The following is an 18,371-nucleotide window of genomic DNA, read 5'->3' as shown; positions in this document are numbered from 1 at the left end:
CTTTTTTGCAGTGTGCATGTCTCCTTGTACATACAATTGAAATATTCGACAGTACGGATATGCACTTTTGTATTTGTCACCAAAAAATGAGTAGCTCACAAAATAGATGCATTTAAAGTCCTACTGTGGAACGTTCTAGGCAAAATTCTAACATTAAAATAAAGACAGAAATAGCACATGGTGCACCTTTTATTTAATGTAATATTTAATTCAGCATTTTTGAAGATTCTAGAAGATTTTTATTTCATGATCCAAGTCTGTTTTTGATTCTTTGTTAGACGAATACATTTTTAAACCAAGTGATTTTTCCTGTTTTAATATGAACATTTGAAGTTATAAAATATTTTTCCGCAGTGTCTGCCTTTTGTTTTTGATACAGAAGTTCTGCACTGACAATTTGATTTGAAAAATGCCCCTGAACATTCTGACTGAGAGGCGCTGAGGTACAACTATGGGCTCCACCACAGACTAAATGTGTTTCTTTGATTTGTTTCTCCTTTATTTTTATCCACAAAGCCATTTTCCGCAACACAGACTCAGAAATATGTGATTTAAGGAGAGAAAGGTTCAAAATGGTCTGATCCAAAGTCTCTATCAGTGATAAAAGTGTATGTGTGTGCGGTAGTCCTGTAGTGTAACTGTTCTGATTTTCTTCCGTTTACTTGATTTTCTTGTTTCAGATGTCAGGTGCAAACTAAATATTGTGCAGAGTTGTGGACTTTGATATTGTTTTTTTTAAAACTGGAGCAGCTTTAGATTTTGTGTTTTGAACTTTTATGGGAGAAAATGTCTTTACTCACCACTAACACTCACTGTGATGTCATCTGCATAACCTGTGTTCTGTTAGGATTTATTAAAGCTACCACAGCATTTCTACAAACATGTGCCCACGTTGGCTTTACATTCTTGAAATAGTGTCATTATTTAACACATGACTCGAGCACAAACTGGCCTCAACTATTCTAACACGATTAAGAAAAGTATGAAGAGAGAGGATGAGCTGTGGGCAAAACAAAGCCTGAAATCCAACTGCCTTGAATCACATCCCGGACATCTCACTCACAATATTTGCAATTAAGAAAACTCTACAGATAGAAGTGATTTATTACACTATTTTCTGTTCTATGTTCTAATGTTGTTTCCTCATCACAAACAGACCTGGAGTTGTGTTTCACGAAAAAAATAAATAAATAAAAAAATCACACAAAAACACATTTAAATACAACTATTTTATTCACTTTCATATGAATCAGTTTGTTACCCATTTACAAAACATAAACACTATAGTACCTACACTCTAGGCACCACTGGCACCTAGTTTTAATGGAAAGTAAACATGTTGAAAGTGGAACAACCCAGTACACGTGACCAGTCAAACGTTTGGACACACCTTCTCATTCAGTGTGTTGTTTTTCTTTGCATCTAAAATGTAGAAAGCAGTAAATATAAAACAGAAGGCGTGAAATATATGAAGCAACATACATGGAATTATATAGAGAAGAAAACAAGGTAAATAACTCAACTAGATTTTTTTTTTTAATATTTCATTCAAATCCTCAAAGTATCCAGCCTTTGTTTTGTGGACAGAGCAGTAACCCCTTGAGCTTTTGATGAAGTCTAATGAAATGGTTCACACTTTACATCTGCGTCACGTCAGGGTCAAGAAACGAAAGGCAAATGTGCAAAGTAGTGATTAAAGCAAAGGGTACCTTTTTACAGTTTTTATATCTTTTTGTACAAGTGGACAAGTTTCTTTTTTTGCTGCAGTCCATAGTTTTGTTAGCCTGATTCATCACTTCGTGGAAACCGCAGTGTTAGGATTTGTTCGCTCGATGTTAGGTGGGTACTTTTTTTTTAATTTAACCTCTATCACTGCTATTTGGTTGTGACGTATGTAATGCGCCGCTAACTGGTATATTAAGCTTTTCCCAAATCCCGTTAGGTAGAAGGGCAATAACGTCTTTCAAGTCAATAAAATTCACCAAACATTCTCTTTGTTCCGGCTTTAAATCCTCAATCTTGGGAATCGTTGTCAACAGAATGTATGGCTTTTCGCTGATTGGTTGGCTGGTGCCCGAACTCACACTTCCGGGGCTTTGTGAACCGTCTAGCGTATTCTGATTCCTGACTAGTCGCTGGAGAGAAATGAAATTGAGCAGAGACATTAGGTCAAACATGTCAAACTTAGGCCCAAGTACCAAATTTGGCCCGTGATATAATTAGAGTATTATGTATTAGAGCTGCCCACCGGCTACAGATAGACTATAGAGACATTATTTATCTAAAATGTTATTTTATATTCTGCTTGTTCTGGATTCAATGTTTAAGCAAAAAAAAAACTATTATTAAACATTTATTTTAATAAGAAAAGGTTTAACATTACATATCTCAAAAGAAGAGAAAACATGCAGATGCTGTTCAAATTTTTCAATAAATATTTAGTTTGGCCCACGACTTGGTCCCAGTTTTTAATTTTGGCCTCTGTGAATTTGAATTTGTCCGCCCTGCATTGGGTGGTGCCAGCCTGGCTATAGTTTTGCTGCCTTCAGTGAGAATCTACAGTGGAAATAATAATGGAAATAAAGAAGAAACATACATGAAAAAGTGTGTCCCTTTTGACTGGTCATGTAAATGTGAGGACAAAAATAACACAAAATGCCTTAGACCTGTCCCAGGCCAGCCCGGGACAGCTCGGGCTAAAAGTACATAATTACATTCACATGAGTTCGTAATGCTTATGGCAACCAGTCGTTTGATACTAGATACAGATCCAGACTGAAAGTGCGTATGACAGGTTTTCACATTTATTTCATTAGAACTTGGTTTGGTGGGATTGTACCTGTGGTCATTTTGTGGAATCAAATGGAGGTCAGCAGTGACTGTCCACACCCCGGTTCTGGAAGTAAAATTCCCGTTAATTTTTCCCCACAGACTCTGGGGAAAAAAAACATTAAAAGTTTGAATGATCTGAGGAAACTAATGACCAAAAGTCTCATCATTTCATTTAAAACCCATTTCTGAAACTTGTATTTAGTTATTAAAGCACTGCACATAATCTTGCTTTTTAAATGTGCTGTCTGTCTTTGAGCTCTTAACATTAGAATTTTTCACAAAGCCTGTGGGAAAAATGTACTTTCAGAACCTGAGTGGGTGGTCACTGTTGAGCTCCATAGTTGACAATACAGGAAGCAGCTGTGAAAAACAAAATCCCTGTACCTACATCGTCAGAAAATTCCATCAAAATTTTATGACAATTTACGCGCAAGAAACACATTTTTCTGACAGTTTACACATTCATTTGTCAAAGTAAAAGGTGTTGTAATTTATTTTCAGTCCTCGAATCATAACTATTGTGTAAATTAGAGGAGTTCTAGTCATTGTTTATAGTATTGTAGTGGTTGCTAGGTAACAGCTATGGAGGTAAAATCATAAACCTCACCAAAACTGTCAAATTAGGGAAAACTAAGCAAGATTTTCGGTCAAATCTCAAATATTATGATGTGAATTATATATGAAGAGATTGTGCAGTCTAACCTGTCATAGGCACTTCAACAGGGTAAGATATGAACAAGAGGGGATAGATAAAAATGTCTACAAGATCATTTTGAAATGGTTGTAAAAAAAAAACAAAAAGGTCAAAAAGAAACGTACCGTATTTTCCGCATTATAGGGCACGCTCTTAAGCCTCCAACCCCAAAAAACGACCACGCGCCACAATCCACAGCGCCCTATACACGAATCCACTCAGGTGTCCCAGCACGGCTTCAGTAAACTACAAACACGCATGGAGCAGACACCCGCAGCCACACTCATCACTCCACGCCGACGAGGAACGGAACGCAGGAACGAACCGAAAAAGCGAGTGCGATGTGCCACTTCTAGACACAACTGAACAACTGAGTCACTCCGAACATGCCAACAATCCAGCGGTCCCAGACAGCACCCTCCCTACACGCCACAACTGAACAAAGCCCAGAGTCACCGTGAACACCACAAACAAACAAAGTCCCACTGACCCATCCAACCGTTGTGTTTCGTTTAAAGTCCGGTGCGGTTTATTTGTGAAAAAAGTTCAAAAATAGACCATTCAATGACAGTGCGCTTTATAATCCAGAGTGTCCTATAGTGTGGAAAATACAGTAAACAAATAAGAATAAAGTGAAGTTTCTCCATGTTTGCTGTTAATATTACAAACCATTCACTCTACGCAATATTTAAACCTCAACCGAGACATTTAACATTAGAACATTTCTGATGGATTGCAAAAATACGACAGAAAAGTGAAACGTTATCAGGTTCTGTTAGAAATACCAAAGCAAAAAAGTCATTTAGCAAATTACAACTCTAAAAGGAACCGTCTGCAGTCTACGTTCTGACTTGTAAAACGCATCAATCGTAACTGAACCCGTGTCGCCAGAGCCTTCACCTGCAGACAGAGGACATTTTCATTCTCAGTATACGGACAGGCCGCGGCTCATGTAAAACAAAAAAACTTGGAACTTGGAATAAATTGTTGATGTTGCAAAATACAGAACCAGCTGTACCACAGACTCAAGTTTTAGGTCATATTATTGTCACATTTCAACTCGAAAAATTTATCGTTTGAAAAAGTAAAGGTGTACTATGTCGCTTTTCCGGTAGAGTCTGCCACTATTGGAATGTAGACAAGAAGAGACAAAACTACAGCGAGATTATGTGCACAAACTGAAAATTATCTTGTGGGATTTTTTCCCCCCATGTTTTTATGTTTGGATTGCATAACAAAACGAAGTACTGGTGAGTTAATTTTTTTTTAAGAAGCTGTAGTCCCAAAAAGTGCTGCTACGATGACCTGCACAAAAAGTAAATCAAAAATGGTGAGACCAAAATTGGGGAAATTGATTGCGCAATTCTTGTAAAGAATGTCATGAGCTCGTCTTGTCTTGTTCTCATAGATCTAATCTCATGTTTTGTCTCGCTTTGTGGAAATTGTATCTTGTCGCACCCCTATTGAAATATTATTGCCTAGCCCGGAATGTTCTTGCCTGATTCATCAGCTGGTTTCACTTCGTAGAAACTGTCTGACCTCGCGGCATTAGGATTCATTCACTTGACGGTGGGTGGGTTCTTTTTTTATTAAACCAATCGCTGCTATTTGGTCGTGACGTATGTAATGATGAAACGAAAGACAAAAGTGTAAAGTAGTGATTAAAGCAAAGGGTGACTTTTTACAGTTTTTGTATATTTTTTTACAAGTGGACAAGTTTCTTTTTTGCTGCAGTCCATAGTTTTGCTAGCCTGATTCATCAGCCGGTTTCACTTTTTATCATTTAACCAATCGCTGCTGTTTGGTCGTGATGTATGTAATGCACGGCTAACAGGACTAACTGGTATATTAAGCTTTTCCCAAATCCCGAAGGAAGAAGGACAATAACGTTTTTCCCCTTGATAAAATTCACCAAACATTCTCTTTGTTCTGGCTTTAAATCCTCGATCTCAGGAATTGTTGACAACACTGAATATATGGCTCTTCGCTGATTGGCTGGTGCCTGAACTCGCACTTCCGGGTTTTTTGCAGTCTAGTGTATTCCGATTCCTGACCTAGTCACTGGAGAGAAATTAAATAGAGCGGAGGCACTAGGTGGCGCCAGCCTGGCTACGCATGTTCCACAGTATGGCATTAAAATCATCTGTCACTTTTATGCAATAAAAGCGTTTTTACTTACAGAAAAACGACTTGACCTGGTGGCGTTATCATCTTCGTAGAGATACTGTCCTACTTTGGAACATTCGGGGCAATGAAATAACATCTCCAAGGAGTCGAGCGGGTGGCAGACGCTCCATCAGAAAAGTTACATAGTGTACCTTTAAATATTGCCAAACGATTACACCCCACTCTCTTCATAGCGTAACCTTTACTTCTTCTAAACACCAATAATAATGTATTTACTGTGTATATGCAAGCCTGTCAAGAGGACTACTACTAGTATACTAGTCTATCAGAGGTGGGTAGTACTCAGTTGTATTTACTTGAGTTAATTTTTAAAGAAATTATACTTTTCAGAGTACTTTTCCCGCACGATACTTGAAATGATTTGAACATTTGTGTTTCTTGCAGTGCTTGTGGACTCATTTTTGTGTCTGTCATTTGAAAATACCCAATTTACTCTTCAAGTTACTCTCACTTCCCCTAAATACATTAAGTAATTTCTTGGATCAATACTTTGTACTTCTACTCGAGTAATATTATTTTGAAGTAGCGCTACTCTTACTTGGGTACAGTTTATGGCTCCTCTACCACCTCTGTTGTTTATCGTGTATCGTGACAGGCCGGTGTACATGTATCATACTGGGTTAGCTGGGACTCACACAGGCACAGAATCGACTGGGTCTAATACTTACAGACCAGGACCAAGGTCTGGACTTGGATCTAGACTTGGTCCCAAATTAAGTCTTAATTCTTGGTCTCCATAGAAGATTCCGGACTTTGGGATATGAGAGGATAGATTTAGGAGAGGACTGGTCTGGGTTTAGGATTTGGGATTTGAGATTTAGGATTGGGAGCTAAGGAGTCTGGGGTCTTGGACCAGATCACGGTCTAGAGTCGGACCAGAACTAGTACTCGTTGAAGCCTATGACTCAGTGTGCAGCTGGGGTCTAGACTTTGACTCAGACTTGGTTCAGGTCTAGTTCATGCTGATGCAGAGGATAAGGACTCCATGATCTTGGTCTGGACCAGATCTAGACTAGGACCTAGGACTAGGACTTGGTTTAGGTCTAGTCCTTGTTGATGCTGAGGATGCAGACTCCTTGGTCTGGATCAGGTCTAGACTCGGACTTGATTCAGGTCTAGTTCTTGCTGAAGCTGAGGATCCTGTGGAGTTGGGGTCTTGGTCTGGACCAGGTCTAGACCAGGACTTGGTTAAGTTCTAGTACTTGTTGATGCCGAGGATGCGGACTCCGTGTAGCTGGGGCAGTTTTGGGATGAGCACGCTCAGTAGAGACGCTGTGTTTATGACGAAGTGCGTCGTGTCGTACTTTGTGTAAAAACTCGCCAAGAAATATCTAAAAAAAAACAAAGAAATGAATGTTATAATAAATATAGGGAACTCATAAATTCACAAAAATCAAACCTTCTGAATGATGAATATAACATAAACGGACAGTTAAAAAAAACATTAACATTTAGATTTCCCTTTTTGAAGCATGCAGTCTGCTGAAGAAAATATAGACAATACACAATAATACTGAAAATAATTTATGGCACTGACACAAAAACCCAAGAGCAAAATTAAACCACAAAAACAGTTCTAAAATGTACAATATTGCTAAAAAAAAAAATCATGAGCTGCAACAAATAAACAGCAGAATGAAACACTTCAGTGCTTAGTTTGCATCTGTAATGAGTCATAGAAGTTATGTAGTCAACCATTTATGGCTTAAATCTTAAAGGGACAGTCTGGAATTTTGGACATAGGACCTCATTTCCTAGTGAGTCAGAGTGTTGGAGACGTGTGGAGACACTTTTTAAAATATTCCATCCAGTACTTGTATTTGCAGAGGTCGCTGGTGCTAGGCTAGTGCATGTCAGTGGCCATAGTTAGCCTGCCACTAAAAACAATCTTACCCACTCCACAAAACACCCGAAGCAAATCTGTTATTACTCCAGACTCTCGATGTAAATGTCTGTGTTGATAAAATAACGTGTGAAATAAAACTATGTGAATTGTCACATGCTGAGGGACTATTTTCTCATATATCAGTCAACCGCTGCCAAGCTTTCTATCAGGAAGTACAACTCACTGCTGCTGATCAGACATAAATCCTTCAAATGCAAGGTTGGTTTTACTTCTAAAATTATTCTGTTGACACAGACATTCATCTAGACAGTCTGGTGTAATAAAGATTTGCTTCGGGTGTTTTGTGGAGTGGGTAAGACTGTTTTTAGTGGCAGGCTAACTATGGCCACTGACATGCACTAGCCTAGCACCAGTGACCTCTGCAAATACAAGTACTGGATGGAATATTTTAAAAAGTGTCTCCACACGTCTCCAACACTCTGGCTGACTAGAAAATGAGGTCCTATGTCCAAAATTCCGGACTGTCCCTTTAACATAGTACGGTGGTAGTGCACAGAAAATGTACATAAAGGGTGAGCCCAAAAAACTATGGTTCAGTCGGTCGTGTATTGAATGATAAGTGGGTATAGTAATTATCATGACAAGCCTAGTCTCTGTTTATAAAATGTTCACATGATTATATTTTGCGTTTGCGTTGTGATTATATTGTGACCAGTACAATTGACTGACTAAATGAAGGCTTGTGTCAAGGTTGCCAGGTTTTGAGCGCGCATCCCCAGCCTCACAAGAATAAGACAAAAAGACAAGCTGCTATTTGAATGTAGTGTTTATGCCAAATTAGCTGCACATTTAGTCTTTACTGGATCTATTAATCTGAAGTAGAAATTAAACTGAACTGATCTTTAATCGCTTAAAACAGGGGCTCTGCATTTTGCCGATCAACTGCTCTGCTCTGTACTTACTTCATTCTCCAGTTTTATTTTCTTAATCGGTGATAAACTTAAGATTCAGCAGCGTCAGGTGGTCATTTTGGTATAAATGGAAAAAAAAAAAATCTGCTTCTCGCTAATGTGATATGCAGCTATCCAATAGAGGTGCTGACTGCATGTGGCACTTTGTTATTATGACACCAACTAACATCTGCAGTTTTCTAACATGGAAGTCAGTAGTATTGTTTCTTTAAGTAGTTTTAGAGGAATACTGTGATTTAAAATGCACATGTTAGAGCATAATGATCGACAGGTGACATAAATTATAACTAAATAGTGGACTCATGATATGTTTTTAAGTGTACTTGTCATATCCACTTTAAGGAGGTGATGTAGAGTTAGACATAAGTGTTTCCTCTGGACTCACAGGACGATGGGTGAGATAGTGAAGAACTTCCTGGAGGAGGTGAACTGGATGCCATAGTCGAGCTGCTCCCAGTGGGTCAGGAGTCTGGCCTTTCCCTGGTCAGGAGTCTCAAACGGAGTGCCTTTAACCGCATGCATGAACACGTACATGCCCTGCAGACAAGGAACAGGGAAAAGTATCTACATTAAACTATAACACATAGATATTAAACAAATATTAAACGGTAGAGTTCGCGTTCAGCCTCTTGGCATGTGTTAATACTGCCAGCCTCTTGGTACAGCGCTTCCATGATCTAAATAGTCACAGTATCAGCGAGCAGAGATGCCACACTTTTGCGACAATTTTCTACAATCTAATTTCACGTATCGTGTCTTGTTTTTACAAGTTGAGAAAGCACCATGTGGCTAAAGTGCATACTCTAAAACTACAGCGCAGCAGTTTGCGGGAGAAGCTGTGTAAGATAGTGTTGTTACAAGGATATTAATAGTAGACACAGAGCCACCCCCAATGCTCAACTCAACAGTATGTATGTCAGAAAAAACTGACCTAGTGGTTTTCATTGGACAGCAACGATATGTTGTATAGTTAGTATGTTGTATATAGTTCTTTTTCCAAACTTATACAAGCAGCCTCAAAACTTCCGAATATACTGTATAGTCATTTCATTGTCAATGTTCTTTTTCCAAACTTATGCAAGCAGACAGCTTCTGTATATATTGTATACAGTAGTTATTTCATTGTCAGTGTTCTTTTCAAACTTATACAAGCAGCTTCTGTACTCAAACCTGTATATTGCATCACTGTCTACAGCTCTTATACAAGCAAGCAAATGGTTGGTTACATGTAAATGGATGTTCGCATTGTCCTGCATGTAGTAGGAGTAGTTTATTGTATTGTATTGTTTATTTCAAATGGAAGAATGTGAAAAATGTCATAATATCCATAACATTTTGAATGTGATCCGGCCCCAGGTTAAGCAGAAGAAAATGGATGGATGGACATCCTGAATATAAAAGTAGGCTATGTTAACAAAAATCTCTTCTCTATCACTTTATTGGCGACTCAGTTGTAAATACACGTCTAACATCGGTAAGAGACTAAGAAAATAAAACTTGCCAATTTAAGGTAGGCTACTTTAATTATGCACCAAGATGGCGGCTTTGCTGACGCATTCGTTCCAATAGACGGTGGTAGTCAATGTGAGATCTACCATTCAATATCTATGATTATAACATACAAACATGTCCTGCAGACAACAAACAGGGACAAATCTTAACCTACATTCAACTATAACAAACGCATAAGCCCTTCAGACAAAGACCAGGAAGAAACATCAGTGTACTTTTAAATATAATGAGCCCTGCAGACAAGGAACAAAGAAAAACATTCAACAATAACAAACACATAAACCCTGCAGACAAGGAACAAGGAGAAATACCAAACTACATTTAACATTATTTCCCCCAACGCAATTCTGCCAAGACCCGGTTTGCTAACCTGTCACAACACTCTAACCTTAAACAAATGAACCTAACCCTAATTCTAACCTTAACCTTAACCTGGTCGTGAAGAAATATTGTCAAAAATCTACATTTGCTAGCACAGATACCAGTGGAAAGTGGCAGATGTGTGGCATAACTTGGTAAAAAAAAAAAATACATATATGCCCTGCAGACAAGAAATGGGGAAAAATCTAGATTAAACTATAATATAAAGATAAGAAACTGAGAAAATTATCTGCATTCAACAATAACATGCATAGAAACCCCGCAAATAAGAAACAGGGTTTAAATACTTACATAAAAACTACTAATTAAAAAAAAATATTAAAAGCCTGTGGGGTTCTTTTAATATCCTCCAAGTTGCTATAAACATGTTATCGTCCAGACTGTGCAAGCTAATTATTTTAAAGTCAATGTTTACTTTACACTCATGTTACACTTGTTCTCAAAGTAAACACAAAACTAGCACTCCTACTAGTGTTGTCACGAATCCATACTAACATTTCAAACTCAATTTCAATATTAAGGAATAGACTCAATATGATGATAGAATGTGATTTTCAACATTAAGTAATTGTGCTTTTTGTGTTGCCATGTGTCCTTATTGTATGTGTGTAATCCCTCAGTGGTCCAGGTAGGTTCCATAGTGGTCCGTGCTCTTACACTTATTCTGATACAGCTCAAGATCATTCTAAAAGCTACAAATATTTTTAGCATACAATACTACTCGATTAGGATCTGAACCCTGCTGGTTTTAAAATAACATGACAAATAGGTTTTAGCTGTAGGATCTGGCAACCCAAAGTAAGGAGCTCATTCCATGTCACAAATCATTCACATAAACCATTTTTACATGACGCAAATTTTTTGTTATTCTGAATAAAATCTACTTTACTCTAGGACAGGGATCTCCAACCTTTTGCATCCAGTGAGCGAGCGTTACAAAACGAAAATGCCGGAGAGCTACTAATTTTACCGATGGCAAAAAACTGAGTTGATGTAAGAGGGCAAGGCTTAGATGGTGCACAGTTAGATGCCTTTAAAACATAAAACCATTGTCAATTTATTAGTGTGCAAAGTTCAAAATAACACATTGAAATTTAGGGGTGTGCAAAAATATTGATATATTGTATCGTTTAGTTTGATGATGCAGTATCGATATGGTGAGCTGCTGTATCGATATATCACCAAGAGTAATTTTTGGTATTTTTTATTAAATTATTTAGTGAAAGAACTACAATTGTGTTGACATTTTCACTGTTTTGATGAATAAAATGGGTGTTTTTCATATTAACTTTGCACAAACTTAGTCGACTTAATAGACTTCGTAGCCTTTTAGTATCACCACAAATTTTTCACTGAACCATATCAAATCAATCTGAAATATATCATATTGATTTGTACTGAATTGAAAGTGCACTGTATCAAAAAACTTATCATATTAAGGCCTATGTATCAAGGTATGTATCATATTGGCAACTTCTTAATGATACCCAGCCCTATTTACAATAGTAATTAATCAAATTTGGTCTAGGTTATGTAAGTGTTCGCAATAACTCTCAGGTGGAGTTTGCTGTGTAACTGTCTGATCACAGATTTGCTGACTTGGTTTATGGTTCATATCTCTAATTACTGAGCCTATCCACATGAAACAAAAAAAGGCATAAAGTTCAACATCTGTGTCAGAGTCAGTATAAATAAACAAAAGTTATATAAGACCCTGCCTGCTCTGATGCTTATAGAACAGCTCTATTTTTAACCCAGCGACGGGGTAATTGTGTCATGTTAAAACTATGTGAAGTCCAATTGTTTTGTGCAGCTTAAGGACTTCCTCATAGAGACACATGAGGCTGATTCAGATACTGCCCCAAAATAGATTCTGAACCAGGAACCAAAGTAATGACTAAACCAGGGACTAAACCATAGGATCCTTACGAGGTTGTGAATGACGTTGGTGAGGGTCCACACCACAGGGACACTGAAGAATGGGATACTGAGCAGGACCACGTGCAGAGTGCAGACCCCCAGAGTGTAAGTAAGCCAGATGCCCCGGCTGTTCATGACTCGCGTGTTTGGGTTCACCTCACTGTGTGCCACGCCCACGTTCATCTCCACCTGCACAAAAACAGAGACAGGTTTTAGAGATACTTCCAGAAATGCAGTCTAGTTTATATTTGTTACATACTCACAGTTTTGAAAGAGCTCATATCTTATGGATGGAAAGCAAAAGTGGATTATAAAAATGCTTCTTGAATTAAATGTTTACTTTTAAGAGGGGGTATTATGCAAAATCGATTATATTATAACATGTTTTTTCATCAAAAACATGTCTGAAGAGGTTACCATGGATGTTTGAGTAATTTAGGGTCCTCTCCCGGGTCTTATTCAAACACTTTACAGTTAGCTGTAAGATTCTGTGCAATGCTCCACCCACAAGCCTACGTCAACCATGCTCCCACACAACAGTTCTCCATAAAAACCTCCTTGTCAAAGCCTGATCTAGTCTAATCTTTGAAGCCACAGTGGGCAGCCAGTGGCAAAAACGGTTGTTGTCGTGAGTGTTGGTGGTGGTCAGAAGGGCGACCCTCAATCTGTCCCAGGGCAGCTGTGGCTACATATAGTGGTTTATCACCTCAGAGTGTGGAGTGAATGAAGAATGCATGATATTGTAAAGTGATTTTGAGCAACTGGAAAAGCGCTGTATAGGACTAAAGCATTATTAAAAACATGGCACAAAACTACACAGCAACTTCCCAAACCTGATCCAATGTGCAGTAGTTTCATTAGCGGGATGCACGCTGATTGTGTTATGACAGCGCACTGAAGGGGGAGTGACTTAACATGCAAAGCAAGGAGAGGGGGTGTCAGAGCGACAAAACATGAAACTAAACCTTATTAAACACGTTCATATGTTCTTTTCAAATATAGCCTTTTAAAAAATAAAAATTACATGGTGATCTAAATACGGTGTGTGTTGGCAGAGAAGTTAAAAATGCAAAAGATATAAAAATGTTATCTTTTTGACACATGGTTCAGTCTGGACTTTGTCTGAGAAGCGGTGATAACAAACATCTTATATAATGTGGTTAAACTTTGACCTTTGGCACACTTTCCTCAGCAGAACTAAATAATCTACTGAGTTTAAGTTTCATGAAGTGCTCACTGTAACAGCTCAGTCTGTGCTCAGGGAAGACATTATATAGGTCATGACTGATATGACCCAAGGCATGAGAAATAATCCTGGACAGTTTGCCACTTTTTTTTCTTGTGTCATAAAGATTGATGGCATCCGGCGACTATCACAAATGTGCAAAAACACTTACAAGAATACTGCTGACAGGGTAACGCTTCATGTCCAAAATACCAAAAAGTAACACACAAAAAAATACTCACACAACCACTTGGATAAAAAAAGTGAAATGTTAAAAAGATAACTGGGTGATAGGTGTGAAATAATAACACAATTTAACTCATCTCACTAACAAGTTCTTCTGTTGCGCAACAATAAGCCAGTTACCTCAGCTCAGTATACATTTTAGTTATCTGTACTTAAGTAAATTGTTCTGTGGATACTTTTACTTCACTCCATTTGAGAGAACACATATCTATACTTTCTACACAACATTTTTGAACTGAACTGCAAAGTAAAAGTATTTTTTATTATAGTCTGAGGCCTGCTGAAAACAGTCGTTTCAACAAAATTCAACACAAATCTTTATCAAAAACACAAAATCAATCAAAATCTGCGAGGAGTACTCTTAGTAGTAGTATTATATTTAGGTCACAAACATAAATAAAAATAAAAAATAAAATCTGAGATACAAGAGACATGTCTGTGGAGAGGCAACCCCCAGTCCCAGAAAGAATGCATGTTTTTCCAAGCTTTTTATAAGCCATCGAAACATAAAAAGATGTGTTTAATGCCATACTGTGGAAAATTCCAGTCAAAGCATTAACTTATCTCCATGGAGACAGGCAGCCACCAGAAAAGTAATGCAGTGCAGCTTTAACCTACGACAAAAAGTCTGATCCGGATTTGTAATTAAGGTCATATTATTTCCATTGGAGCTGTAAGTTTTGTAACTCATTTTAAAAGGAAGTCTATTGGAAAGAAGGTTCTGGAAAGGTATCACATTCTGTTCTATAACTGTTGAGACACTTTCAGTTTTTGGAGCAGTCGACAGGAGCAATGACATAAGGCACGTTCTTATGGTCTGAGGTGAAAATGTAACTGAAACGGCAGCTTATAACTAACGTCTTGAATGGAACAAATCATTTTAACTTTTAATATCAAAGTTCAGCACATGTTTGTCCATGAAACTGAACCAGGACTAAAGCAGGACTAAAGCAGGACTAAAGCAGGACTGAACCAGGACTGAACCAGGACTGAACCAGGACTGAACCAGGACTGAACTAACTCTAAAGCAGGACTGAACTAACTCTAAAGCAGGACTAAAGCAAGACTAAAGCAGGACTGAAGCAGGACTAAAGCAAGACTGAAGCAGGACTGAAGCAGGACTAAAGCAAGACTGAAGCAGGACTAAAGCAGGACTAAAGCAGGACTAAAGCAGGACTAAAGCAGGACTAAAGTAGGACTAAACTAACACTGAACTGGGACTCAACCAGGACTAACTGAAATGAACTGAACTAACCCTGAACCAGGCCTGAATCAGGACTGAACCAATACTGAAGCAGGACTGAACTAATCCTGAAGGACTAAAGCAAGACTAAAGCAAGACTAAAACAGGACTGAAGCAGGACTGAAGCAGGACTGAAGCAGGACTGAAGCAGGACTGAAGCAGGACTGAACCAGGACTGAACCAGGACTGAACCAGGACTGAAAAAGAATGGAACAAGACTAAACCAGAACGTAACCAGGACTAAACCAGGACAAAGCCTGGACTAAGTCAGGACAAAGCCTGGACTAAACCAGCCCTGAAATGGGAATGAACCAGGACTAACCTTCCCCTGAACAAGGACTAAAAGAGGACTTTAACCCACTAAACCTGAACCTGAACTGTACCCGGACTAGATCATGAACCCAAGAATATTGCAATCCTCAAAACCTAATTCAATGTTTAGGAAGTTAACAAACTATCCTGGAAAAATCCTACACAGGCAATGTTTTTTGACCTGGTTTCGCCCTGGTTTCAATACAAACCAATTCAGCTCAGTCCTCCTCAAGTCCAATCTCACACCTGGTTTCACACACTACAGTCCTAATTTACACTTGGTCTTGGTTTAGTTCTGGTTTGGTCCCATTTAAGATCTAATGTTGTCCAACTAAAGACCTGGTTTGGTTCTATTACACTCCTGTTTTAATCTTGATGTTATTTGTTACTAGCTAAATTATATTCACAAAGCTTTTAAGAGTTTTTCTGAATTGTTCTCTATGCTATTTCAGTCACTTTTGTTCATTTACATCGACAAGACTATACAGTAAATAAAGAGTTACCAAACAGTGTTATAACAATGATGCGAAGTGGCCTGAGGGAGCGTTTTTAAAAACCAAGTTCACAATGGCCTAATTACGCATAAAAAGCAAACCGGTAGCGTGATCTCTTTTCAAATAAAAGTGGTTTAATTGTTCAGACTTACTGTTAAACGAGTTCAGATGAAGGAGAATGTGAAATAACGCCGCTTAAGACAGAAAAAGCAAGATTTCTTCTCTGAGTTCTGCACAAAAACAGCTCTGAGTCTGCAGGCGAACGGAAATCGACGTGGGACCTTTGACTAAAATAGTTTAACCCCGGAGTTTGTCTCGTCAGGCTAAGCACCGCCCATCAAACTCAAATAGCTTTTACTAAATTAATACAAATATTTGACTGTACAAAGTTATTATATGATTAATTATTATTTATCAGCGTACTTAAAACTAAAAAGCATTTTTACTCAAGAGCTATTTGCCTGTAAGTAGATTTGATTAAGTGTATCATTTCACGGGTGTTTAAAATACAAAACGATTAATACATTATTTAACTTAAATAAATAATAAAGTACAATAACCAAATAATATGTGCAAATAATATGAATTTACGGTGCTAACATTTACAGGGATTTCCTACTGTATAACTATACTATTAACTATATATACTATGAACAAAAACTGACAATAATTAATTATATTCTAATCAAAATTTGAATGTTGAATAGACATTTTATATTTATGTTATTTATTTCTTAATTTAGATATAATTAGATAATCAGAAATTGCAGAGGAGAGGGCCAGATCGAGCAGAGGATGCTAGAGAGGGTCTAACGGAGAAGCGTATGGTAAAATGCTTGTGCCTGTAAGACAAACCCAGGGAAAAACCTATCTCACGTTTGTCTCGCCTCCGGAATGAGCCAATCAGCGCGCAGCAGACGGGGCGGGAGCGTGCTCTACTTCCGCATTGCGCCTCATGGATTTTGTTATGAAAAAGCCACTCTTTAAAAAATCTACGCTTTATTTAATATTCTATTATAATTATTCTATTATATTCTGTCCAGTATCATTGTTAGAGAAAACTAGAGGTAAGTCGCATTTATGTTCATGTTTTCTTCTCCTTGATTGCATATTTTAGTTTAAGTTAAACTGCTGAAATTGTTTTAAGAATGAACCAAAAAATCTAAATCCTGATATGGTGATATTTTGCATGAATTTCCGTTTTTTTATATGGTTAAAGGGATTGTGCACGACTTGCATGGATCGCTAAATTGCGACATTATTGTAAGTAACATATATGGTTATACTTTAATATGAATCCAAATGAATGTTTCTTAAAGTTGGCAAAGACTGGTCGAAATGTAAGATAAAGTAAATAAATACACCACAATCCTCCCTTTAAAAAATGATGTACTATGATATAAATATATTTTAAAAAAGTTAAACAGAATAACTTTTTAAAACCAAAATGATGAGGCTCACAGCAGCAGTTGCAGAGAGAGACATGACATGAGCTATATTTAAATGCATTCAATATTTAAAATGTGACTTGAGTCTAAGTGACAGTTTTGTTGTGTGTAGATTTGTGTGAAGATGCACCAGCTCTCTGCCCACACGGTGCGCCTGCTGTCCAGCTCTCAGGTCATCACGTCGGTGCTGAACGTGGTGAAGGAGCTGACGGAGAACGCCCTGGACGCAGAGGCCACCAGTGTTGATGTCAAACTGGTAAAGCTCAGTCTGTATTCATTATGGTGTTGATAATAGGGCTGCAAATTGAATTGACACAATTGTCTTTTTGTCGTTTCTTCTGGACTCGTTTAAAATCCAAGCTGTAAAAATTTGAATTCTTATTTGATTTAAATCATATCAAGTGATGTGTATTTGTCTAACAAGAGATGGTGTGGCCTAAGGAGATCAGCACCCTATATTGGGCCAAAAAAGAGATTTAACTGACTCTGAAAAGTCAAAAATTACAAAAAGGCTTTCAGAGGGAAATTGAAGTTAAAAAGCTATTGAGGCGTGATCACAGAACCATCAGAAGTTTTGTTGCAAATAGTCAACAGTGTCACATAATTCTGCACATTAATAGTTGTCCAATAATTGTGTACACATACATTTTTTCCTAGGAAAGGCCAAACTTCACGTTTACTTTCTTTGTTATTCAGGTTTTGAGGTTTATTAACATTTTGGATTGAGCAAGAGCACTGTAGTTGTTCAATTATGAAATTAGTCCTCATAAATACAACTTGCCTAATAGGGCTGGGTATCATTAAGAAGTTGCTGATACGAAACATACCTCGATACATAGGCTACGATACATTGCAATATGTATCTCTAAAAGTCTTAAACCACTTCTTGTGCAAAATGCAAAGAAGCACACCCATTTTAATCATCAAAACAGTGAAAATGTCAAATGTGTTGCAGAAAAGAGCTTCTTTCTTCTGAACAATCAAGAAAACTGTAGTGCTGTAACAAAATAATTTAGTAAAATATACCAAAAACTACTCTTGGCGATATATATTGATACAT

The 18,371-nt window shown here is 37.7% G+C and overlaps 2 protein-coding genes across 2 annotated transcripts in view; one reads left to right on the top strand and one right to left on the bottom strand.

Annotated features, from left to right (window-relative positions):
- Positions 1–1,214: 1,214 nt before the first annotated feature.
- On the bottom strand, positions 1,215–16,140 carry ormdl1 (ORMDL sphingolipid biosynthesis regulator 1). Its single transcript, XM_020933286.2, has 4 exons — positions 16,016–16,140; positions 12,353–12,532; positions 8,916–9,067; positions 1,215–7,044 (listed from the first exon to the last, which is right to left on the bottom strand). Exons 2-4 carry the CDS (start codon positions 12,524–12,526, stop codon positions 6,909–6,911), a joined length of 462 nt encoding a protein of 153 aa, XP_020788945.1. The 5' UTR covers positions 12,527–12,532; positions 16,016–16,140; the 3' UTR covers positions 1,215–6,908.
- Positions 16,141–16,802: 662 nt separating this feature from the next.
- pms1 (PMS1 homolog 1, mismatch repair system component) overlaps positions 16,803–18,371 on the top strand; it is a 28,117-nt gene continuing 26,548 nt past the window's right edge. Inside the window, 3 exon segments of the mRNA XM_055163714.1 lie at positions 16,803–16,930; positions 17,083–17,126; positions 17,424–17,567. Of these exon segments, the coding sequence (XP_055019689.1) occupies positions 16,819–16,930; positions 17,083–17,126; positions 17,424–17,567 (300 nt within the window). The 5' untranslated portion in view covers positions 16,803–16,818.

The sequence above is a fragment of the Boleophthalmus pectinirostris genome, unplaced genomic scaffold (assembly GCF_026225935.1).
Source record: "Boleophthalmus pectinirostris isolate CB_2022bp ecotype Guang Dong unplaced genomic scaffold, ASM2622593v1 HiC_scaffold_1, whole genome shotgun sequence".
Taxonomy (NCBI): Eukaryota; Metazoa; Chordata; class Actinopteri; order Gobiiformes; family Gobiidae; genus Boleophthalmus; species Boleophthalmus pectinirostris.
This window is presented reverse-complemented; position numbering and strand designations above follow the sequence as displayed.

Coding starts and splice junctions, on each gene's coding strand:
- ormdl1 (XM_020933286.2), bottom strand. CDS start 12,526: ATGAACGTGGGCGTGGCACACAGTGAGGTGAACCCAAACACGCGAGTC. Junction 9,068..12,352: donor CCAACGTCATTCACAACCTC/GTAAGGATCCTA, acceptor CCTTGTCTGCAG/GGCATGTACGTGTTCATGCA. Junction 7,045..8,915: donor ACTATCTCACCCATCGTCCT/GTGAGTCCAGAG, acceptor GTTTTTTTTTAG/ATATTTCTTGGCGAGTTTTT.